This window comes from Coffea arabica, chromosome 1c, assembly GCF_036785885.1.
Source record: "Coffea arabica cultivar ET-39 chromosome 1c, Coffea Arabica ET-39 HiFi, whole genome shotgun sequence".
Lineage (NCBI taxonomy): Eukaryota > Viridiplantae > Streptophyta > Magnoliopsida > Gentianales > Rubiaceae > Coffea > Coffea arabica.
Window position 1 is genome coordinate 10,892,904 of NC_092310.1, and position 27,012 is coordinate 10,919,915.

The 27,012-nt window shown below is 33.0% G+C and overlaps 1 protein-coding gene across 1 annotated transcript; it reads right to left on the minus strand.

Moving 5' to 3' along the window:
- Positions 1–2,837: 2,837 nt before the first annotated feature.
- LOC113714586 (linoleate 13S-lipoxygenase 2-1, chloroplastic-like) lies at positions 2,838–14,431 on the minus strand. Its single transcript, XM_027238534.2, has 9 exons — positions 13,971–14,431; positions 12,171–12,439; positions 9,613–9,850; positions 6,511–6,831; positions 5,695–5,780; positions 5,144–5,254; positions 4,737–5,038; positions 4,140–4,406; positions 2,838–3,861 (listed from the first exon to the last, which is right to left on the minus strand). The coding sequence occupies exons 1-9, from the start codon at positions 14,314–14,316 to the stop codon at positions 3,102–3,104; spliced, it is 2,700 nt and encodes an 899-aa protein (XP_027094335.2). The 5' UTR covers positions 14,317–14,431; the 3' UTR covers positions 2,838–3,101.
- Positions 14,432–27,012: the final 12,581 nt, after the last annotated feature.

The following is a 27,012-nucleotide window of genomic DNA, read 5'->3' on the forward strand; positions in this document are numbered from 1 at the left end:
ACTTGTAATATCCGATAAATAAGAAAATTTTTTGGTCCTCACAAAACGCGACTTGTCATCCCACACTCAGTTAAAATCACCCCTGTCCGGTTTCTTACTTCACTTTCTATCTGAGTTAGGCGCCCGTTGATCTCGTGTACTCACTCTAGCCAAATATTAGCCCGTTCATGTTCCCAAAAATGAAAATCTCAAATACTTAGTATCGCCCTCAACTCTGGAGTACTCAGGTGCAAGAATCCGAAATAAAATAATTCACATCTCGAGCTGACCAGTCCCAAGAGTAAATTACCTACAATCGAGATTCCTACCTGACGTACATATCTATTGTCCTCAAATATCATGATAACGATTTAAGGACTATAACAATTCATGATTCATAACTTATACTCAAAAAAGCATTTAATCATTCATACTTATTCATAAAATCAGGACCATAACACCACTTGGTCCAAGCTCACTCCGCGCAGAGACCACGTAAAGTGGCTCTGATACCACCTGTGACAGCCCCATCTCACCCTAAGGCGAATCAAAGGGGTCGGCGGACCGCCTGCCCAACCCTCGCCAGGACTCACTCATTCAAACTTCAAGACAATAAACGGACAGCATTTCCCCTTAATTTCTTCACTTTCCATCCTACAATCAAATACCAAATCTCATCCCAATTCAACCACAATTTCACATACAAATCATAGGCGATAAAATACACCTTTCGGTATAACAACCACAACTAAAGCTACACTTATCGGATTGAAACTAATCTTATGGTGTTTCAAAGCCAAAACATATATCTACATTCCTTATGAAGACCTCTAAAGCCAAATCATGCATTGTCATGGTCAAAAATCGAAATCTCAGAGAGGATAGAAAACTGTCCGTGAAACAAGGCTTGTGGGCAGTCAAGGGTATTTCGGTTATTTCACAAGGTACAGTGCTCCAATTCAGCTGAAATTTTACCAGTAGCTAGCTAACTCAAATACCAACAACTTTCATGTTTTGAGCAAGGGCTGATTCAGTCTCTCTCAAGGACGAATACACAGTTGAAAAACTGGGCAGATTAGAAACCCTAAAACTGAAATTTAACATAACTCTATCGCAAACCATGAAATCTTCCACAAAACAACATCTATAACAACTATAAGCCACTAATTAGCAATTAATTGAAGTAAAGAGGAAGTTCTTGGCAAACTACCTTGGAAACTCAAGAAAAATGGTAGTTTAGTATCTTTCCTCCCACAATCACTCCACCAACTCCTTTAAACTTCCTAGTTGAGTACTTGTATGGTGTAGTTTCCAATTTAGTTGGCTAGAACTCAAAATTTGAGTAAGTTTGGAAGCTAAAATTGAAGAACTCTCTCTTGTTTCTCTCCTCAAGTGGTTCGGCCAAGAAACAAGAAAAATGAAGGAATTTTTTGTCAAAATTTGATTTTAGGAAAGTTAAATAAGCTTGGTCAAAAGTCCAACATCCAATGAGGTAGTGACACTTGGCCTTTCTAGTGTTTAAAGCTTATTTTCTTTCTTCCAATGGTTAATCCATCTAGTTAACCTCTAATCATCTCCTAGCACCTTGTAAAATAATAACACTTAGCACAAAAATCACTTAATCACCAAAATTTTATCGCACTAGCGGGTCCCACGTCTATAACGCATCTCAAATTTAACGTATACTAACTTATACTAGAAAAATGATTTAAAACTGTACTTGCTTATAAAAATGCATAGAAACTTTAATATTTTAAAGACAAGTATAAAAATGTAGGCAAAAATAAAATAATGTCTAGAAAATGTAAAAATTTTCGGGTTCTCACATGTTGTAACGCAGTATTGTGTATTGGGAGCAAGAGATGACAACGTATTCTAGGGTGTAATGTGCATGTTTTTACTGTGAAAGAAAACCAAGAGGTGAGATGAATGATGGCCAAAGTGGTTTTAAAGTAGTGTTCAGTTTTTGTGTGTACCAGTAGTTTGTATATTTTGTGCTCGACATGGGGATTAAGGAGGTAAAGAGGGAGTGAAGCATCTGTTGGCGTGTAGTGTAAACTGTAAACTTAAGTTGAGACGAGAAAGTGAAGAGCTAAGAAAGACATAGAGACTAAAATGTATGACTGTGTTTGGGGAGGACGGACCCATGGGTGTGTGATTTATGGCTGCAGTAAGAGCAGCCTGTGTTTCTGTGAGGAGACACAGGATTTTTGTTCGAGAAAAGGCACAAGGTATGTGAGGTGAAAATTTTAGAGGGTACACGAGGATGATGTTGGATAATCATGGGGAATTTGTGTAGGATCGGTACTTCTACATTCTAGCAGTGTATACAATGGTGGATTCGGATGAATGACAATTAATCTCACTTTGAACTTGAAATCCAAGTTTTGCATACGGCCATACATCCAGTCTATAGCATACACTCTCCGTATAGGAAAAATAAATCCCCTTCTTGTTGTCTTTGCTTTCTTTTCTAAATTTGGGCACCAATAATGGCATCTGGGGTTCATGCGAACAATTTTATAAGTTTGTGCACAAAATGAAAATAGAAAACCTCTGTAGTAGCTTCAATATGACAATTAGCTCTGGACTTCTCTGACTCCAGCGCTTGTGTTCTGTGGTAGTGTTTTAGGCTAAGCTTTGCGTGTGGGCTGTAGTACAGAAGTGACACGTGCTAGTATGCGCCTGTTTAGGCCGAGAGATTGGGAGAAAGAGAGAGCAATTAATGTGTGCTGGTCTGTGATGAAGTGTGCAGTTTTTTAGTGTAATAGTAAAGTGTAGTGTGAGAGCTAGGAGAGGGGATTAGGAAGGAAAAGAGTGAGCGAAGTGGGCGTAGTGTAAAGTGACTATAGAGGGGATTTGCAAGGAGCCTGCCTGTTTTCTTTACATAGAACAAGAAATTATGATAAGGAGACTCTTTACATATGCTTTTACCACCATTAGACAGAGAATACTTGGCTTGAGCATTCGTTACATGTTCCCAATTTGAGAAGCATTTGGAACTCAGATCGACTGGCCCTTACCTGTCTTATTACATTCCATTCCATTCTATCTCACGCAATCTCTCTTTTTATTTTTTTTTTATTTCCAGAGCTTTTGATTTCAAGATAGATATCATGAACTCAAATGGAGATACTATTTGGGACCCCTTGTCCAGTTACTCCTGATTCTGAATATGGTTTCAAGAGTGTATATGGCACCAGTCCAGCTCCAAATCTGTTCTTCAGTTTCTCATCAGAATTTCTTTCATCAATAATTCCTTCGAGCTGCTTCAGTCGCCCGGCAAATTCTTCATATTTACCTTTTATGATGGGATCCTCTGCCCAAAATGGCTCTATCTGTCCTCCTATATACTCCTCATCAGGGGAATGATTAGACAAAACGTCGAGGATTGCCATAACAGTTGTTGCTTGAACCTGCGATGGGAAGCAAGCCATCAGCTCAACCTCAGGTCGCACTAAGAACCTTTCCCACCTTTCATCGCTTGGCTCTTCGCAAGGCATAGTGACTCTAGCAGTAGTTGGCCTATTTGGAAAATATCCAGCAAAATCATATTGGCCAAAGTTTACAGCAGCATGGTGTCCTGAGGTAACCCATATGATAGTAGTTATGATTCCAACTAGATCATCAGGGGTTTTCAGCACAGGCCACCAGGGCTCATCTTTCTTATCTCCATGACCTATTGTTCGGATTTCCGTCCACCATGCTTGCAACTCATCATCAGATTGTATAGCTTTGGCATCACGATAGTAGTGATTCACATAATCTGCAACCCACTGTTTGAGGATATCCCAGAGGATCAATCCATCATTGGCAAAAGGATAATCTTCAATTGCTAGCTTCAAGCCATGTGGTGCACTTGGATCCTCCACAGCCATTCCTCTGTAGACACCAACCAAATTTGATCATTAACGATTGGAACGATGGAAAATGAAAGTTTTTGGTAAAGGACAAGAAAGGATATCATCGATGAAACATAAAATCTTAAAGTAACCAAAGCTTGTATTATCAATTTTGTTTCAAAAGACATACGAGCAGTGCAGTGTAAAGGGAGGACTATACCTAAATTAAAGCAGTTCTCGGCTGCATTTAATATGAGAATTCATATTGTGAGTCTAATCAACATTAGTGAAAGTTTAAAGAGTTGTAAGATGATTTACCTGCTAATTAGGTCCCCTGGCAATGCTTGATGATCGAACCGCCATTCTTGGTTATAAATTACAGAACTTAGTTGAATGGAAATATTTCCAGGGGAGAATGAGTTCTCAATGATCCCATTTGCATTGATAAGGAATCCACGAGCCAAAGCATTGATCTCCATTGTGTATCGAAAATGAGGGTGTAACAGTCTGTAAATTGGATGCAGTCCGCTAAGTTGCCTATTGGTTGCAATTATGTAGGGCTCTGTGCAAGCATGAGTTCTTAGCCTGCGAACGTATAACATACAAAAAAACTGCCTGTATTAGCATATGTAAATAAGGAAGGGACATAAGATATATGTAATAGTGGCAAAGTGTCAGAGTCTGAAGAAAGATCAATGCAATGAATTCCTCAAAATACAACTACCCGCTTAATTGCATACACTTCTTTGTCAAACTATAAGCATTGAATTTGCATTTTCTATGTATTTTTAGAGTATTTTTTAAAAAATCAAATAGAATCTACGTGATATAAAAAAGATGATTGATGAACGTGATTAAAAGAATGACTAATTGGTGATTACCGTGGTCATGAACAAGGATGAAGCCGAGACTTACCAATGACTGACCAATTGGTGATAACCAGAGTCATGAGCAAGAACGTGAGCTTTAGCAAGCTTCCAAAGCCAGGCACCGGTGGAATTCCAAGAAGGCCGAAAAACTTCCCTCCATTGAGGCTTATCACCTATTTTTGGTCGGGTTAGCTCAATAGCCAGGGGCATCAACGTGCTATCAGGGGACAACAAAAACAACGTCCTTGACGCATAAAGGGTTGTCCCCTCTTGCTTTCTAACCGCCTCAACATATGGTAAGAAAAGGTCATGGTAGTCTAGAATGAACAATTTCTTTTGCTCTATTGCCTACATCAATTCAACCCAAAATTTATTCAAATTAATTATAATCTATGAGTGTTGATATAGGATACCGAATTAAATAAATTGTTGTTAATATGTGGCTAATGTCACCTCTTCGACTGTCATGAAACCTTTGATTTCTTGCTCAATGAGTTCTGTTGTTATAGCTGACTCTGCTGGTCCGTACACTTTAGGGTCTAGTTTACTCTTCAGTGGCCACTCCTGAGGCATTATGTGGCAATATTAAAAGTAATCCTATGAGCCTTGATACAACCAAAAAATGGAGAAAACAATGAAGCTATACTCCTTTATTTTCTTTTTTTTTTTTTGTTAAGATTTTTGCAAAGATAAAAATGAATACTTTGTCTAACAAGTGTTGTTAATACACCTCTTAAGTGCAATTTCTATGAAAACTCAAGTTAATTGAAAAGATAAATAGATTTAAGGGGGATTATCGTAGTGGACAAAAAGGCAAGGTGAAAACAAGAATTGGTGCAAACATGGGGATCAAAATTTTAAATAGCACTTGTGGGATAGTTCCATAAAAATAATAAAGAACTAAATAATTAACACTAACCATGGGAATGCAAATGTGTTATCTAACAAATTCCTATGAGTCAAAGACAAAAAGTAAAAATTAGAAAAAAAAACTGTTTACATACCGTAACCAGCTTGATACTGCATGGATTTAGACCAGCTAAGGTTTGGCGACCAAATTCCACATCCCTCATCCAACCAAATTTATCCCCTGAGAAACGAAAATGTAAATTTATGCCTCTTATTTAAAAAAATTGAAATCATTTGTTACTGCTATAAAAGTATCGAATTTTCTTCCCTCCTTGATTTGATCCCATAATTTCCCACCTTTTTCCCTAGTAACATGATAGTAATACTAATCATAATAATACTATTGATAATTCTGCTAATAATAATTATAACAACTAGTAATCAAATGCACACTCGGTGTGCAACGAATTACCTAATGTATCTAGAGTCTTAAGATGAAAAAACTTAGCAAATCAACTACTCAAATTAATGTAATATCTAAAGAAGAAAAATGAAAAAATGAAAAAAAAAAAAAAAAGAAAGGCATACCTTATCGTTGGCAATGGAAATCTACAATCAACCATAGGATTATTGTGTTCAACAATAAAAGTATGAAAATTTTATAGCAAGAGAAGTTTTTATTGAAATGAAGGAGATGGAGGAGAAAGAATTTTAAAGGATTAGTAATTTGTAAGTCAATGAAATAAACGTGATGTATATGTGATATTAGGAGTGGAGTTTGTATGATGGACGTGATTGCCTGACATTAGTAGTGGAGTTTACATGACATTAAATAGTTAATCAGAAGGGTAAACATGAAATAATAAAGTAACACTAGATGGTTTATCCCAACTACCCCTTGACATTATATATTGTATAGATAACAACAATAAGAATAATAATTATAAAACATGAAAGGATAAAGAGATTACTGTCCACAAATGTTGGAGTTTCAAATTGCAAGAGCTGATTTCCTGTATCAGTGACAGCTTTAATAAGCCTTGGTAAAACTGCTCCAAGACTAAATCCCTCCTTATGAGTTGGTATATTAATCCCTTCATTGAAAAGTGAATCTATGGCTGTGAAGTATGGAAATGCCCTGTCTCTGTCTTGAACAGCACCCTGTAAAGCTGGTACTAAAGCATGCACAACTGAATAGACTGTTTTTGCTGAGAATGTCAAATTCTTTACTTCGGAGAAAGCTTCATCTCTTGGCACATACACATCGCCATTCGTTGACTCTGACAATGGATCTGCATTTGTAAACATGTAGCAATTTTCATGTAACAGCACTTTCGAAGAATAGAAAAAATCATATGATAAGAGAGTTAAATAGACAAATTCAAGAAATTAATTTTGCCTTGATGACAATAACGTTTAAAGCATTACTAGCAGATTTTTTTTTTCTAATCACAATATAGTCATAAAGGGGGTAATTAGTAGGGTTTTTGAATCACAAGAGTATAGTTTGACTATTTTACTTTTCTTGGGCTAATAAGGATAGTATTTTGTTTATTGAATATATTTTTGTGAAATTAGTGGGAAACAAAATATTCTCAAATGTTGAACAAAACTTACGGGCCACATTTTTTATTTGTCCTCAGTCGATATCTATGAAAATGGCCTTCCCTCTTTTTTTTTTTTTTAATCTACATAAAAGCAATCTGTATTTCTTTCTTTCTTTCTTCTTTTTTTTTTTGGTTTTGAGCACCCAATATCCCCATTTTCAGTGAGACTAACCCGGATTTGGCCAGGGGAGTGCTAACAAAATCCGAGTCATCTTAGTCGGGGGTATTTTTCTCTCTTTCTATTTGCAAAATGTTCTTACTAAATATGTGACATATTATGTGCAAATCTGGATTTCAACCACATCCTTAATATTTGACTTCTTAGAATTTTTTAAACAATAAAATTTGTTCATGATTTTGTTTTTTTTTTTTTTTTTTGTTGAGAAGCTTGATTATGGTTAAACATCAAAACACCTAAAGTTGTTATTTTACATTTTTATCTTTTGTTCTTTCATGATTCATCTAAAGATCAAAACCCAAAAAGATAATATTTATTAATTGTTGACAACTATTTCAAGGTATCTTCATCTTAAGTCCTTTATTTTCATTCTTCTTCACTTAGGTCATAATCAATCACCACCTTAAAATTCAGACTCTTTAAATATTGGGATAATTTCAAAAACCTCAATGAGATTTCTGACTATTTCATTGGTCTCCCTTTAAGTTTCAAAAATTATACTAACCTCTCTTGAGATTTATTATCTCATAACAACTAGGTCCAAAAAGCAATTAAAAAGTGATATTGTGAGAGAGAAAATAACATGATTTCACTATTGCCCCTCATCTATTATATTATTTAATTAATCTAATACCAGCCTACATATTAAAGAAAAACACTAGAATTTACTGTTTATTATCAGAGATCAAATCACATATAGTATCAAAAAATAGTATATTATTCTGTATTTTTCACTTAGTGTAAGATCTAAATTATTCCTTTCAGTTATAAACTTATTGTCAAACATGATCAACAATAAATAATAAAAAAATTTGCAATCAAAATATTACAAAGAGCAAATTTTAATACCATAAAAATTTCAACAACTAATCTTAATATATTGACAAGGATATTTACGAGTTAAAGTTCACTTTCTATAATGTTTCAATTGCAAAATTTTTTTACTATTTGTTGTTAGTCATGTCTAACAATAGGTATATAACTGAAAAGAATAATTTGAGTTTTGCGTTAAGTGCAAATATAGAATGATATATTATTTTTTTTGATGCTATATGTGGTTTTTTCCTTAATGATAAATAGCAAATTTTGGTTTTTTTTATTAATGAGTGCATTAGTATTCAATTAACTAAATAATATAATAGATGAAGGGCAACAGTGGTATCATGTTATCTTCTCTCTTCTAATATCACTTTTTAATTACTGGTTAGGTCTTAATGCTACAAGATAATTAACCTTAAGGAGATTAGTGTAATTTTTTAAACTTGGAGAGAGGCCGGTGAAATAGTTAGAAATTTCAAGGAAGGTTTCTGAAATTATCCCTTAAATATTTCATTTAATCAGTGTTTGACTCTTGCTGTATTGTCTTGGTCATAATCAATCACCATCTATTACCCAGATACTTTTTCTTTTAATAGACTATTGCTTTACTATTGCTGTGATAGACTGCGCAATCTCAAAGTAATCGATTACCAAAAAGTCTCCCGGCATTGAATACTCCTCAGACTTTTTTCTCACAACCTTCAAGAAAGTCCATATTATAGGGACATCACAGTGTACTAATAGTCCAATACCTTATCTTGTTGCATTGGCATCGTATGGCCCCGTTTGAAACTCGGAATGGGACCATGAAAAGACCTATTTGTACTGGCAATTGTCGAATGTGTATAAGAATGAAATGTTTTGATTCTGAGTGTGTGTGTGTGTGTGTGTGTTTTTCTGTTTAAAAATCCAAGCAGGCATACAAGAACATATTATTGTTCATGCCATTGCTACAATAAAATACTACGAAAAATTCGTTGTTGTTCAATAGGAAAATTCTGTAGTGTAGTTGAAAATGAAATTAGGAAAATACTTCACAAATAACATTAATAATTATAATAACAAGGAACAAAAATGAAATCCTTAAAATATGAAAGCCCTTATTATCATGTTGTGGTCCATAATTTGGCTTTTGTTGCAATAAATACCCTGTTCCGAAAGAGTACAAGCTAGATAAGATCTTATCCATGAAACCATAAATGTTGCATTAAAATCAATTTTTCAAAACTATCTTACAGATTGAATATGTTTGGTTCACTTAAAAATCTTGTAAAGAGTTTCTATACTTTCTGAATTATAAAAGTATCAATGAACCACTGGATTTGTAACTATAATGTCTAGCATTAGATTTGCATAGAACGAATTCATATTTCAAAAAGGAAAAAAAAAAAAGAAAGTTTATCAACATATTTGTTGATCAGAATGGTGATAAGAGCTTATGTAAATTGACTGTAAACAGATAATCTTACCTTTCTTGGTTCTGGGGCGGCCAGTTCTGCAGCGCCTAGGATATGGATTCTCTTTACCACCAAGAACTGGCCTGGCCAAATCGTCACTCGAATCAGGATCCCCTAAATCATTATACACATCGTAGTCATAGATCCTGTCGTATTTCTGGCGCTCTCCTGTTCCATCTCCTCGGACAACTGCGAGCTCTTTTTCCCTATATTTCTTGAGCCCACTTGGAGTGTCCGATGGTAAATAGGACTAATCAAAAGCATATACTCTATGTCAAAAACCATTTAATGCATCGTGTATAAATCATACTATAACAAGGTTCAACCGGCATACAAGAAGACTTGGATAGATTTTCTTGAGATGACTATTTTCTTGCTCATTTGGGATTTTGCACTTTTTGGTACATTGAGAAAGAAATTATTTAGGTCATGGCCCAAGCTTCCCCAAGACTAATTTTGCACTTGCATGACAATATTGCTTTATGCCAAGTTATTTCTGCTCTTATTGTCTTCTAAGATGCAATTATACGCGATTTCTTTGATGCTAGATATTTACAGCAATAGTGCCTACATTTATTACCTAATTGTCAAATATATATATATATATATATATACACACATATACATACATACATGTATATAAGTGTGTTTGTATATGTAAGAATTACTCATCGAAGGTAAGAATTTGCGAATGATCGATTAGCCATAATGCTCAGTGCTCACCCTTGGAAAACAATTACATTTTAATTTGAAGGTCTATGAAATTTTCAAGCAAGTCCATGGTTAAAGTGGTGCTAGTTAGCCTAATGTTCCTTCCAGTTTTGACCATCACAACGGCATTTACTTAGAATTATTTGTTTTTCCCATTTTAGCTGAAAACTGAAAACTATATGAGAAATCTTATTTGTACATGCTCTAACGTCCAACACCTAATTCTTAAAGTACTAGAATAACAACCAAGAAATATCTTTTTTGCATTGATACTTAAACTTTTTTCTATTTTTGTTCCTTTTTGTTACCACTTACCATGGGATTGGCAAGTCAATTAAATGGGATAAATTTGTCCTAGCACTGGTAGTCTGGTACTACATGGACCACTAAAATAAATAGCAAAATTTGGCCCACCAAGTGTGGTGAAAAGTCTAATCTTGTGCGAAATGGTACCACACGTGAAACAGCTGTGGTGCTACTGCGCCTTTGGTCCAGTTGTCATCCCGAGCCTTCCCAGGTTCGGTGGTGCGAGAAGTCAAGAGTTCGAACATTATCTCTCACAAAAATTATCATAATATGTGACGATTTTCATTGGCCATTTTCGATAGAGTTTCTATTCACATCGAGTCTCCTCTCCCTCCCCCTAGAATAGACTAATTTAGGCTATAAAAATCCTATCGTTGCGACAAAAAAAAAAAAAATAGTCGTAGTTTAGAGGTACTTGTGCATCATCATCATAATTGAGTTTGATAATGCAAAAAAAAAAAAAAAAAAACATGCGAGATTGCCTTTTTTCAATCTCATTTACATGTTTTATGTAGTGCAAAACTTGTATACGAATATTGGTCTTGAAAAAAAAAAAATATCATTTCATCTTTGAAATGTACGCCAATGGTGTCTTTTCATGTCTTGTCTTACCTTCTATGACAAGCTTTTCAGGAATGACGCTCAAATCTAAGGGTTCGCTTGGGAGTGGATAATTTGGAGAGAAAAGAAAAGAAAAGAAAAGAAAAAAAAAGAAGAGAAAGTGAACATTTCCTTCGTTTGTTAGTTTTAATTAAGAAAGAAAAAAAGAGAAATGGGAGGATTTAAGAGAATAAATAGTAAGTAAAAATTTTCCTCCCAAATTGAAGAGAAATGGAGAGAAAGTTGAAAGAAACTTATGAAAGTTTTTTAAAATATCTATTTTATCCTTAAAAGTGTCTTAAATAAATATTTAATAACTTTTATATTCAAAATTATTTCACTACTTCTCAAAACTCCCAATTAACATAACAATCCCTTCTCTTCTCTTTTTTTCTCTCATAACTTAAGTTTTCCCGCCTTCTCTTTTCTATCCTAAACTCCCAAACTTAGCCTAAGCGCCATATGTGAAACTAAAGAGTTTGATATAACTAGAAAAGTTATAACTGAATAGAGGGATTTTAGAATTTTGTTGGCTGTCAAATTCAGAGATTAAATCATGTGTTTGTAGTTGGGGATAAGAAGAACGTGGAGAAAGATGAAGCTGTTAAAAACAAAGAGAGAGAGAGAGAGAGGAAATAGGTGTCGCATATTGCTACACAGTATTACGTTAGACGCCTATATTTGGTATGTTTATTACCTAGTATGATACACTTATATGAAATAAAGCCAAAAAAGATTTCTGACCTTTCTTATGTGCAAATTCACCTTCTTTTTTTTTTTTTTTTTTCTTTTTTGACTTAGATCTTTTAGCAGGACAGGAGTGAGAATGGACAAGGGAAAAAGAAAAAAAAATGGATTTTAATTTCTACTACTGTGCTTTCTTTGCAGTCTTTTTTAATGCATATGAGGTAGAAGAAAAGTAAGAAGGAATTGCATATGTCAATTATACTGACCTTGCTGGTGAAGAAAATTCTCTTCTCATCAGTGTCATTTTTGGCAGGAACCCAAGAATTACAAGTGAAATTTACAGGTCCACCATCAAAGCCATCTATGACTATTTTATTTAAAAACATCTCCTTGTGGTGCTCATTTTCCACCAATATTGCTCCTATCGTCCCAAAACCTGGATATAATTCGAAATCACACTCATACTCTGTCGCTTCCCCAAGTAGATTTGCCTTGTGTGCATAAGCCTTGACAGTCGGCTTTTCAAGTCCGGTCTCTTCATCAAGAGAAAGAAAAACTTTAGCATGGCCAACTAAACAAAATTATAAACAAAAAGTTTCAAAAAATGGACACAATAAATAGAAATTGACCTTATTAAAGGGCTAAAAGATAAAAACTTTTTTAGTAATTTTACTAGTAGCATTTTGGCAGCATACAAGAGATCCATGCAGGTTTCTATAACACTTTCTCAAGAACTTAATAAATTTGGAAAATTTTCTTGTAGGCTCTAATATTCTGATTAATTAAGGAGGAATAGCCAACGAAAAGTTATTCTGAAGGGAAAAGCTTAATCCCTTTCCAAATCTTTCTTATTCATCTAAGTTAAAACGACGAAGCACCTTGAGTATTATGGAAAAGTTTAACAGATCAATGAAAACTAAGGGGAGATGCAAAAGTCTGTGTTCAAAACTGATCGAATATATGACGAGTCAAACTTATTGAGTATTATGGCACTATTTGGCGGCACGTTGCAACTTGCAAGAACTCCTCTGCAACATATATAGAATCTTTGAGATACTCCTGGTTAGGCAGATTAGAAAGCAGGAATTGGCAACCAAACAAGGGAACCTATTGTCTTTAGTAGTGCTATGCCTTTTCTGCTCGCGACAATAAAAATTTAAAGAATGCTGTACTGAGACAAAAATGTACCCTTTTGCCCGATCAGAACTTATGGATATACACCTTTTGTTTCTAATTAGGATTTTTTTCACTAAAATTTTTTTTTAGAAAATTAGTAGCATAAAACCTTTTTTAAATGAAGTTTCTTTTATTATGTGGCTTATGGACACATGATAAACAATGTTTTTAAACTCGAATTGAAGAATGAACTGGATGAGTTTTTGGTTTTGCAGTAGTTCAAATATTTAGTAGTTCAAAAATGAACTAGAATATTTTTTATTTATTTTAGTATTATAAATTTGAATACAATTGATATATTTTTTAGAAAAAAGTTTAGTAAATTCCAGCTGAATCTCCACGATTTTTACCATTCCAACCGATTCTTAATCAAATTTGACCAGCTTACCTTAATTTTTGGATTAACTATTGAGCCAAACTCAAGGTATGATTAGTTTGGTTTGACTGGTCAAATCGGACGGTCCAATCTAATTCTCAAAATACTGATGATAAGAGGTGAGACTGGTGTATAATTGCCCGTAAAAGTTTTAAAAATATAGGCAAAAAGTTTACAAATTTCAGCGAATGGATAATAATATTTGAAATTTATAGCGGATCCGCCTCTTCTATTTTGTATGCTTAGGGCACAAAATAGAAAAAGGTGTCCTGTAATAAACACACACGTTAGTTGACAATTGAAAAATGGTGTTTCAAATTTTCCAAACGCATTCTACTGTTTCTGGTGTTGACAGCTCCTCGCATAAGTGAATATCAAACTGTAGGTCGCACCTCTGTGAAGAAAATAGAATTCTTCCAGAAGAAATTAAGCTAAAAAATTTTTTTTTTTTTTTTTTTTTAAAATCAAGTTTGAAATTATACTACTGAGATAGCCATAACCATTGATCACTTACTGGGGTCAAGTTCTGCCGGAACAAACTCCAGTAGGAGGGTTTTTCCGAACACATCGGTTATATCATCAAGGCCTCTGCTCAACCCTAAATGTGTAAGAATTCCTCCCACCGTTGGTTGCACAGTGACAACTGCTTTAACTCTAGTAATTTTATCAGTGTTGGTGGCTATAGCCTTAGTGCTGCTAGCAGCATGGCGAACTCGGACATTCTTTTTGGCCTTTCCCAACACGGGTGGTTTGTGAAAATTTGGGAAAGAAACATTGCCATCACCTGATACAAATGGTTTCTTCCATGGAAGTAGGGTTCGTGTAGTTTGTGAGCTATGCAAGACATGAGGCTTCAACATTTTGTCAAGAATGAGTATCTAACTAGCAAGATGATCAAAGGAACCTTTTTTTTTGCTTTTTTTTTTTGGGTAAGATTGCTTGAGCTGGGACTATGGCTGGGTGTGTGAGAATTGTTGAGAAAGAGTAGTATAAATAGAGCCAAGGGAGGGGAATGGGAGATTTGCAGTGGATTTGTTTGCCGATTTAATTCTTGGAGTCACGACAATTACCAAATAGTGAACTCGTTGATTGATGGTTGGAGCTTGGAAACCTTCACCTACTTTTTTTTTTGTTACTTCTTGTTTGTTTTTTGGGCTGAATAAAAAGTCAATTATGATGGTATTTTCATTTAATTAGTTCACATTGTTTTAGATCTTGATTTTGGAAAATTAGTTTAGTGAAGACGATGTTCCAATTGCTTTTCTTTCTAAACTTCAGAATTTTCAACAAGCAAAAACAAGTTTTAATGGAGAACCTATCTAATAGTACTAACTTTTGTTGATTCTAATTAATATTCCTTTCGTCCCATATATTTAGTCATGTTCGGAAATATGTACTCCCTCCGTCCCATATATTTAGTCATATTTGAGAATTATGTACTTTTTATACATAGTACACACAACCAAAAAAATTTTGCTTTTTTTTCCACTTTTGCCCTTAATCATGTGTTGGTCAAAATAAAAAATATGAAGTAATTAGCAATTCCATCACATTTGTTTTTATGCATCATTAATGAAGGGCATAAGGGAAATTTTAAAGTATAAAGTAATTATAAATGTCAAACATGACAAATATTTTGGAATAACCAAAAAGAAAAGTACAGCACTTTCAATGGGACGGATAAAGTACTTTTTATGCATAGTATACTCCATCAAAAAGTTTTTCTTTTCGTTTCACTTTTATCCTTAATAATTTGTTGGTCAAAATAAAGAGTAAAAAGCAATTCCATCACATTTATTTTTATGCATCATTAATGAAAAATATAAAGGAAATTTCAGAGTATAAAATAATTAAAAATATTAAATATGATAAATATTTTGAATAAAAAAAAAATACGACCCTTTTAATAAGAAAGAAATTTTTTTTTTTTTTGCACCAAAATTGGAGCAAACCGAAAAAGCCACCATCGCTTTCACGAGAGATCGCAGAAAACAGTCATAGGCTGTTCACCGAGCGGATGGGACCAACCTTAGCTGAACAAATTAAAATATCCAATATGCTACTTACTCCATTCATCAATGACGTGACCAATCAAAGATAATAATCTCGGCTCTGTTTGGCTTGACTTGAAGCCAAGCTTACCATGACTGAGGGGAAGGAAAACGATCACATTGCTATTGTTCGTCCTTTATGGCAATTTCATAGCTTCAACCAAGAGCTTTTTCATTCCGTGGAAAGGAGCAGATGCAGCCAGGAAACCTTCGGTCTTTGGCCCCCACAATAGTCATTTCATTTCTGAATTTAGGGACAATTTCAGAAACCTCCCTTGAGGTTTTCAATAATTGCACTAACCTCCCTTGAGATTTGTAAAATTACACTAACCTCTCCTAAGGTTAAGATTTTGGTAACAAAATTAGTCCAAATCAGAAAAAATACCATTAGAAAAGTACTTTGAAAAAAGAGATAAAATTTTTATTCCACAAATGCTCTTTATGCTTATGTACAAGTTGTATTGTAAAGAAATGAAAAATATATTGATAAAAGTGTGGGAAGGTAAGTGCAAATAGCAAAAAACAAGAAATTAGTAGCAACTGACTTTCACTACAAAGTTGGACCAACGGTTAATGCATTGGATTACAACGGATATTTTTTTAGGTCTTTACCATTTTGCATATAAAATACAACAAGAAACATAAAGATGGATATCACTTTCACTTGAAGCAGCAAAAGTTGATGTGAAAAATAATGATTTTGTGGGGATTTGGCAAGCTGAAGGTGAAGCATATGTGTAAAAACTATGACCCTGTCAATCTATAGGAGGAAATCGTAAAATCCACCCACATCCTTTAACACAAAGAATAAATATTGCAAGTGCAATTGCAAAACAATTGTGAAGATTTTTGAAAGTACAAAAATCCAGACAAATTATTGTTTGATGTATCAATTTGGTGTATCAATTTTTTAGAGTGAACAAATATTTGGTACATCAATGGGTAGCATTTTGTAATTGCATGTTACTGTTCATCATTAAAAAAATCTCCAATAGTTATTTTTGCTAATTAGTTACTAATAGTTAATTAGTGCCCTAATTACTTAATTTTCAAATGTTATTTTCAATGAGTCATAATATCATAGGGTATATGGGTAATTTTTCCCCAATAAGACACTACAGGATAGGTTAGTGTTATTTTGTAAATCTCAGGGAAGGCGAATGAAAATGTCAAAAATCTTAGGGGACGTTTATTGTGAATTTATCATAACCAAAGGGACAGGAATAATTATCAGTGCAAATATTTCAAATAGTAAAGTAATGATTTGACTTAAAAGTTGAATGTTGAAAAGGGTTAATAACACTTTGCCCCCCCTAAAAGGGAGACCTAGCCGTCTTCCAAAAAGAGCTGCATCGAGAGGTGTTTCGGCTTATATTCCTACTGATGTAATTTCCATTACTAATGTACAAATTGTCCTATTTGCCGATCTATTCAATAGTATGACGAGCAGTGTGTACAAGACTTGGGAACGGATTCAGTGTGGTATGGTTGCCCGCGATTACTATTGAATAGTTATTCCAGATGCTCTCCAAATCTAGAAAAAAAAAAAAAGAAGTTATTTGTATTCCATTTGGAGTTTGTGTCAAGTATTTTATTTGAAAAACGAAAAATAGACTACTTGAATATGTTGACAATTCCTTCCTTTTGTTGTAAGTTTATCTTTAATCAAATTGATCCTATTGAAGTAAAAGTTACAACTTACAACAACAGGTATTTAACAAATTAATCCATAAAATGTATTAGAAAATATACACAATATATATCAATATATAAAATTTGATAATTCAGTTGTCAAGAATTCAATACTTTACATCCCACATCGGTTCTTGGGGGGGTTTGGGTTTGGGTTTATAAGTCCCTGGGAGGACCTCAAAAGTTGCCGGCTTTTGAGGTTACTTCTGAGATTAGGTTTATAAAAGCCGAATTTCGGACTTTCTGTTCGAAAAGGTCAAGAATTCAATACTTTACTTTTAATGTCCATTCTCAAACTGTTTTATCAAATTTTAATTAGAAATTCAATAGTCGAATTTGAATATCTATTCCAGAACTGTTTTACCAAACTTTAAAGTTTGGATATCAATCAATTTTATCGATTTTTGTTTGACTTACATCTACTATCTAATCTAAATTGGATCTATCGATTTTTCAACTTATTTTTAAGTATAAACACTCCTAACTGTGTGTTGTTTTTAAAGAAAGCCCCTAAAACTAAATGTGACTTCTACTCCTCAATAGATGTACTTTACAAATTATTATTATTTATCAACAGCATAGGAATATCAGTTTATCAACAACATAAGGGTAGAATTGTCAACATTTTTAAGCAGTCCATTTTCCTAGATTTCTATTTTTGGGAATCATTTAGATTGCCATTTTTGAGAATTTTTATAAAAAAATATTATAATAATTTGATATATATAAATTAAAAGAATAATTAAAAAATATGTTTACAGAAAATATAAAAATTATTTTACAAAAAATCATAATCCAGAGACAAGACCAGGTAGTGAAAATCACTTTTCACTCTACAGTTTGGTTCACGTGCAATAGCAAAATAAAATAAGGGGACACAAGCACCCAAGGGTTTCACAGCAGATAACCTATTGCTGTCTTGCCTGCGCTGCCGGAGGATATTGTACAAAGTAATTTACAATAATAATTAATAAGGTAAAGTGTATCACCGGTCATCAAACCTTTTCAAAATCTAACTCATTGTACTATTTTTTGCGTTAATTGATCAACTAAATTTTTAAAAATAATCAATTGGCTCATTCTATTTATTTGCTGTATCAAAATATATCACGACATGAAACACGATATATAGAGGTGTTCTTGTCAGTCCATAGATGAAAAATACTATTATTGACTAAATGAGACATTAAAAAACTTTAGTGACCATTGGTGCACTTTTCTTGAATAATGTTTTTAAAAGTAAAGAGGAATAAGGAAAAAACAATTATTAGCAACATTTATAATGAACCCGAATGATCCTTGCACTTATAAATCTTTTGAGAAAGTAATAAAAGTATTTTGGTAACAAATTGGATTTATATTTTGAAAAACTACAAAGAAAAGCAACTAAGATGAAATCATTCAGGAAATATATTGTATTGGGAAATCGGTAATGAAAAAAAAAATTATATTGAACAAATTCCGTCTATTTTAATTGAACAATTTAGCAGAATGGTCTAACTAATCACTTTTAAGAGTTTAGTCGGTCAATTAACATAAAAAATAGTATAACGAGTTAGATGAGACATTGCCCTTTGGGCTCAGATCGGCTGGCTATGGGATAATCTCATTGGGTTCCAAATTGTGTGGTCGACTCTAGCTCTACTACCGTCTCGTGTATCTTTGGGGGATGGGGTGCACGGACGCAGGAAGATTAGTCTGACAAAAAGTTAGGACACTCCCTATGTTGACAAAAAAAAAAAAAAAAAGAGTTAGATGAGACATTTAAAAAAAAAAATTTACTGCCTCATAGTTACATAAAGATGTATGATTTACAATATGTTAAGAACTTTTTACAACGTTTTGGGTCGGTTACAACCGACAACCCACCTGGCGACCCCGCACTTGCCCAAAATCTTCTTTAATCTGCACAATATCTTCTTTAATCAAATTTATGGGTCCTCACTCTCCGGACAACATCATCATTTGCCACCAGGCCAGGTTTGGATTGGAGGTCAAGCTTCAAGGATCGTACGATTCTATGCGACCTACCGATCCTATCTCGATCCTACGTAGATTCAAGAAATTTGCATTTCTCAGTACGATTTGGATCGATCTTACCTTTTTGGATCGTACGATCGTACGATCCTACGATTCGGATCGTGATTTTAACAATCATGACTTTTATATTCTACTAATTTATTATTATATATGACTATTTTTAGTAATTTTCTTCGATGGAGTTTCTACTTTTATCGGCTCCTTCTCTTCCTAAATTAGTATATATTATGTTATAGAAATATTATTGTAGCGACGAAAAAAAAAGACGACTTCATCGTCTATTGTAGAAATCTTGGACGCATTCCAGTAACGGAGCCTTCTTGTCTTCATTAATTATTCTGCTGGCTTATTAATTTCTTTTATATTTAAACCTCCAACACCAAATTGCCTATTTGCCTCTTTCTTCTCCATCCAAATAGATCCTGGTGCAACTAGATAGCTTTATTAATCTTTTTTTATATATAATAAAAAGTTTGAATGGATTCGACTGTGATTACAATCACGCTGCAATTAAATAGTTTTATTATTCTTTTTTTCGATAATAAAAAGTCTGAGTAGGTTCGGCTTTAATTACTATTACGGGTCAGGGCATGTTTTCAGTACTATAAGTCATTTATAAAGATTGTTACAGATATTCCAACAACACAACTCTCATATTGAGAGCGAAATTCGAACACGTGATTTTTTACGAGGAAGTTGCCCGTCGTTGTCAATTGAGTCAACTTGCGTTGACAACTAGATAGTTTTATATAAAAGAATTTCCTATTTTTCTAAATTATAGGAATTGTAATATGAACTACAAGAAAATGCATGTATCCAATCTTTTTAGATGCCAAGTCTGACATGGTTGGAATCATATTATCCATCTTGACGCTGTAATCTGAACTACGTAGAAAATGCATGTATCTAATCCTTTTAGATACCAAGTTTGACAAAGTTTAAATCATATTATCCATCTTGACGCTAAATGCGCGAAAGAAATGATGAGGCACTAGATGAATAGAAGTTCCAATTAAGTCTTCTAATTCATCATTAAATATAAAAATTATCAGTAAAAGAATTCTTTTTCTAGAATTTTCTTCACCTGATTCTCGTATGGAGTGTCTTGAAGCAAGTATTATTGGTAAACAATAAATATGTTACTGTACTTGTTATTCATTTCTATAGCGGCACCTTTTTCTCATTTTTTTTGTCATAAAGTGAATTATTTACCAAAATTTATTTGCTTATATCAACATATTTTTTAATCACTTTTTTTTATCTCATATACAACATATCAAAAAAATCTTACACAATTTTTTTTTTTCAAAAAAAACTATTCCAAATAATCTACTATTCTAACACACTCAATGTGGGACTCTTTATTTTGCTTGGAAATTGCAAAGAAATGAAGTATGCGTTCGTCACCTTCATTTTACGTATCACGTTAATTTCTATGTTTATCACGAAATGTTTGTACTGATAAAAGTACATAAAGATCCCTTTCAGACAAATTCCAAATAAAAAAATGTTGAAGTCCTAAATAATTACTTAACATTAAAATGGTGTCATGTGTAAAAACTATAAAATTTGTGCTGATTTTTTGTAGTTAAAATTCAGTTTTTTCAATTAGATGCCCTAGACTATTAAACAAAAATGGGAAAAGAATAATTAATAGCCAAAAGAATTCATCATAATCTTTAATTTTTTTTATGACCTGAGCACGTGCAGGTAAAAATAAATAAAAACGTTTGCACAAATAGTGTAAGACTTGACAACCTCCATTTTTACTTTCTCAGGATCGTTTATATTCTACGGAAATAATGTGCTGTAAATTTCTAACCATCATGCAAAAAAACATGTTCTAATAGTCACCATCTACTCTATTGTCAAGGGAACCAGTGGCAGTATATTACTATATTATCAAGCGGACCATTGCTGTAAATTTCTAACCAAAATGCCAAAAACATGTTCTACTAGTCACCATCTACTCTTTTGTCAAGCGGGGACCATTGGCAGTATATTATCAATGTCACCATCTACTCTAATATTACTCCTACTCCTACTCTAATTTATGGGTGATCCAACTAGATCAAGAGATATCAATCTTTACTATCTACTAACCTATTCTATCTTAATCTACAGGGAAAAGAGAATTTAAGGAAACTTATGCATTAAGGACTAGTAGATATGCAAATCTAACTAAATCAAAAAGGTGCTTTGTCACCACTCTTAACTTTTTTTTTTTGCTATAAATGAGATTTGAATTCTCACTTACAGTCCAAGGAGGGACTTAAGTCCCTCCGTGGCGGCCGCTGAGTGAAGCTCAATGGTTTAGTGGTAGTTGGTTCATTGACAGTAGTACTTTCTTAATGATATAAAATTAAGACAATTGGCAGTACTTTCCTGCTGAGTACAAAGTTAGGAAAATATCTTGTGACACTGAGGATGTCCTTTATTGGAGCTTGATAACAAGTGCATTGACCTTCTATCTCCAACTTTCTCTTATATTTGCTCCTGTGCCATTGAATACGTGGGTACAACGTAAATTCCTACATTTACTTAATATAACATTGCGTAATTGCTTAGCGTCATTATCCACATGGTACAAATTCATTGGGATGGTTTTCTGTCATCAACGTTAAATCATTTATCATTCTTAATTGCAGAATGATCTTCACACGCAATGGTATGATTAATGGTATGGTTCTTGATTCTACAATTTTTCTTTGCGATCACATTATGATTTGGACTATGCACACAGAATCATCGCATTTGGGGAGTCTGAATCAGTGTTATCTTTTCATGCCTCACTTTAACAGCTATCAAAGTACCAATAGGGATTTTTGAAGCTTTTTAAGAACTTTTGGTTTTGGTAACAAATTATGACATGGAGTACTGCATAAAAGTGAGTCGTGAATAAATTTCTCATCCAATTTTTGGAGGCAAGCAACGATCAAGTCTTTTTGAACTTGAATAAACCACCACGATGAAACTTATGCTTGAAAAGGAACTCCCAAGAACTGAAAAATTCGTTCGATGTTTATTTCTATTTGCAATAAGATATTAGGTCTACTAGTAGAACAAATCAATATATCGTGTAAAGTATACATAGTTACATGGATTCATGCATGCATGCATACATACATAAAGTCCGTGATTGGATAGAATCATGAACTATAGCGTGTAAATGGTTGTTTTTCTAGGTTGCTTGTTTGTCAAAGTGGAAATTGGATTTTTTTTTTTAATTTTAACCTTTCAAGCCTTCCCCCAACGATAGATTCAAGATTCAAATATTAAATTTGACAGCAGGAAAAACTAAGTGCACTTTCTTGACCACGAGGCCAACCCCAGTGATAATTGAAGATTATTTACAAGAATTTGATAATATTAAATGATTTTCTCAATCAGTTAAATAAAACGGTCTTATTGTAGTTTTCCCACGAGACAAAATAACACGCATCAAGAAGCATATATATAAATCCCACTCCCACTCCCACATAAAAATACATTTTATCATCTTTCTTACATGATATATGTAAATAAAAAGGTTGATGGAAATTGTATCAAGAAAATATTCTCGCAATTTTTTGTTTTGACGGAAGAAAGGAGAATGAGATATAGTTTCTTACGCATTTCCGAATAGTAATACTTCGTTTACATGAAAACACCTTCACCAACCTATTTTAGTGCAAAGTTAATCACCAGAATTAAGAGAGTGAATATAATTGGTGTTTTGGGGGTTACTTTGAAAAAAATGGATAAAAAAAGGTGTTTAAATGTAGAAAGGAAAAGTAAATGCGTGTGTTTATATCCAAAAGATAAATTAAATGTAAATTAAGTGTACTAGTCGGCCATGTTTTATCATCCATTTACAAAATACTCTTAACAATTCTATAAACTTATTCTCATTTCAAAGGAGAGTGACCAAATGGTTTGAAGTGATTGGGACAATTCAAACAAGAACGTGTCTTTCACGGGAACTTGTGGTCCAAACTCTTATTTGTAGTTAGCTAAAAGTCCGACACTAAAATACAAAACAGGCCCATGCTTATAGATTCTAAAATGAGGAAAATGGTTTGCATGCCATGGAATAGCTTTCCTCGGATTTATCAGATGCTATCATATCCACCCCTCATTTAGATATTTTGATAAGAAGAGCATCTAGTTTCCGCCAAGAAAACGAAATTTATTATTTGAATTGTTGAAAATACCAAATTTCTCAGAATTCATCAATTGGATTCTTCTAAAAATTGACACAGGAAAGGAAATTTATCTAGTGTTGGATTATCTGCTAAAATTTAAATGTTTCATGCTAAAGTCTAAATAATTCAGAACTTCGTGTGGTGGACCTCACATTTTGTGGTGTATTTGTTTGGTTCCTTTAAAGCATATGATAGAAAACCTTTGTTAAGTATAAAAAGGGAACAAAAACTGGGCAAACGCTTCATGAATTATTGCCTCCTGAAAAAAATCTGCTGATGAGATATCGTCTCAGCAATCCTGACTTGCCAATCCACATGTTTTCCGACAATTTGATGGTCCTAATTAATTCATCTCCATGCTTTGTCGGGCTTTGATATTTCGAGCAAATAATAAAGGGATAATTTCAGAAACCTCCCCTAAGGTTTCTGACTATTTCACTAGCCTTTCTCCAAATTTTGTAAATTACACTAACCTCCCTTAAGGTTTATTATCTTATAACATTTAGATCCAACCAATAGTTTAAAATGTGATATTAGGCAAGAGAAGATAATATGATTCCATCATTATCCCTCATCTACTAAATTATTTAATTAATCTAGTACCAGCCCAAATATTAAAGAAAACACTAGAATTTACTATTTATCATCAAAAATCAAATCACATATGGCATCAAAAATAGTATATCATTCTATATAAGATTTAAATTGCTCTTTTCAAATATAAATCCATTGTCAAATATGATCATCGAAATATTATAAAGAGCGGACTTTAATACTATAAAAATCTCAACAACAAACCTTAATATGTTGATAAGAATATTTATGATGTTAAAGTTTGTTCTTTGTAATATTTTGATTGCAAATTTTTTGATTGTTTGTTGCTGACTATGTTTGACAATGGGTATGTAATTTAAAAGAATAATTTGGGTTTTATGCTAATTGAAAAATATAAAATGATATGCTATTTTTTGATATTATATGTGATTTGATTCCTAACGATAAATAGCAAATTTTAGTATTTTTCTTTAATGTGTGGGTTGGCATCAAATAAATTAAATAATATAGTAGATGAGGGACAATAATGAAATCATATTATCTTTTCTCTCCTAATATCACTTTTTAAATATTGATTGGATGTAAATATTACAAGATAATTAACCTTAGAGGAGATTAGTGTAATTTTGAAAACCTGAAGGAAGGCCAGTGAAACAGTTAGAAACCTCAGGGGAGGTTTCTGAAATAATCCCAATAATAAATTGTTCCTTGACTGTGTATCCAGATTTGGATCTAATTTCATTGATGGAATGATTAAGGAATGCCACGAAGCATTTCAGTTAGCAAAAGGTACTGTAATTGTGAAGGACTTGCAGACCATAAGTCTGGAATTCATTACTCATAAAAAAGGGGAAAAAAATGAAGTCCACGTATTCTCCAAAAATGAAATTAGTAGCAATAAATATGCATTTAAAAATGAAAAAGAAACAACATAGAAAGTAGAGAAACAAATTGCAGGCATTTTTCTCCTATTTCATAATTTCTCCTTCCATCCTTGCTCTTCAAAACTAGAAATAGTAGAACGGAATTTGAAACAGATGGCACTAGGGTTGACCACCTACTTGCATCTGACTTGCTGTCAAGTCTCTCCAGTTTTTTTTTTTTTTTTTTTTTGTTGCTTAAGCAATTCCCGTTTTCTTCTTGTTATTCCTATCCGTTTCTGTTTTAAACGCTTTGTGCCTATAAATAAGCTTTGTTAGGGATTTGTTTGCTGGTTTTCATCAATTTTAATACAACTTTGGTTGGAATTTACGACTTTTCTTGAATGCTCTCAAGGTTTCTTTAATTTCTTTGAAACTTGTTAGGAAGCAGAATGTGTTTCCCTTTGTCTGGATTGGCTTATGTATCAATTACTATTGGGATAATTTCACAGACCTCCCCTAAGGTTTCTCACAATTACAAAGAGCTCCTCTCAGATTTTAAAAATTATATATACCTCCCCTACTTTTACTATTTAGAAAAAATGTAGGTCCAAGAATTTAGATTTTCTTTCAAAAATCTTAATTGCCCTTTTGTAGAAAACTAAGAAAAAAAATACAGTATACTTAATCATTTTCTTTCACATTTTATATAAATCAACAAACCAAATCCCTAAAAACCATCCAAGTATAAGTTCTAAAATCAAGTAGTCATCCAAAAATCCCAAATTGCATATACAGTATCAATACTTGCTGTGATAAAAAAAACACGTACAAAACCCATTGACAACCAATTTTATACCCCAAATTAAATATCAATGCTCAAATACCTTTTCAATATAAGTTTATTTGGCTTAGAACCAATATTACAACTCTCCTATGGTTTTAAAAATATTAATATTTCAAAATTAGAGAATAAATTCTACCTTCACAATAAATTTATAATAAAAATTTTCTAATCCAATGAAAGAAATCATTATGTAATTATTGACATTTTATAAAATTTTTTCTTAACAACAAACAAAATATGACAAATTTCACATCTTTAGTTCTTCTTCCTATTTCAATCATCAATTTCATTAGTTATTTTTCTACCATTGTGAGTCTCTTCATTTTCTTCTAGTTTGACACCTAATTTACTCCTTTTGTAGATTTTGTAATTTCAATTTGCTAATATCCCCAAAACTGAAGATAATAAAAAAGAGATTATATTAACTAGTAAATAGACAAGAGACAGAAAAATAGATTTTTTTTTAGGCTTTGCAAATTTATTGCCTTAAATTTAAAATTATCTACTAAGTGGAGGGCATTATAGGTATTTTACTATATCAAGAGAGGTAAGTCTAATTTCTTAAACCCGAGGGGAGCTGAGTGAAATTGTCAGAAACCTCAAGGGAGGTGTCGCGCCCCATTTTTTCGCGATGGCGAAATAGAATAAAGGTGTTTATAAAAGATGTGATTTTATTTAAAAATAAGTGAAAAAGGACCTAGAATGGGACTTCAAAAAATGCGACAATTAAGGTTCAAAAATTTAGTCTAAAAAGGGTTTTTTAAGAAAAAGAGGAGTCGCCACTTGGTATTGAGTTTGGGTGTACCAAGTCACCCCAAAAATATTTTTGATAAAAATAAGATAAAATAAAAACCCTTTTGACAACTCCAAATCTTCAAAAAAACAAGAGAAAATGGGTTCGAGAGTCACGATTGAAGAAAGGAAAGGCAAAGGTTCGATTAAATCAAATTTAAGGCACCCTTTCAACCTAATCTAAGCTAGTTGCGAGATTTAGTCAAAATTTTCCTAATCTAACCCTTAATTTTATCACGTTTGAATGTTTACTACATGGATGCAAATCTAAATTTATAAAAATATCGAAAGGGACAAAATATTCATTCAAGGGTTTAATTGAACCAATCGCATTAATTGCGAAGGCTAAAATAATTCCTTGAAGGTGTCACGAGTATGCAAATGATGAAATTAAAAGTAAAGGAAAGAAATTAAATTATATACATAGATGTAAGTGATCAAAGAAAAAGGGAATGCAACATAAAGGGCACGGGAGGCAAAAACTCGTGACATAATTTTCTTATACAGGGATTAATGGGATATTTAAACTAAAAAA

What these genes read in the sequence shown, in the direction of transcription:
- LOC113714586 (XM_027238534.2), bottom strand. Translation starts at nt 14,316, where the DNA reads ATGTTGAAGCCTCATGTCTTGCATAGCTCACAAACTACACGAACCCTA. An exon ending in GAATTTTCTTCACCAGCAAG is followed by an intron (nt 9,851 to 12,170) that starts GTCAGTATAATT and finishes GCTTTTGATTAG; the next exon opens with TCCTATTTACCATCGGACAC. An exon ending in AACTCCAACATTTGTGGACA is followed by an intron (nt 5,781 to 6,510) that starts GTAATCTCTTTA and finishes TTCGTTTCTCAG; the next exon opens with GGGATAAATTTGGTTGGATG.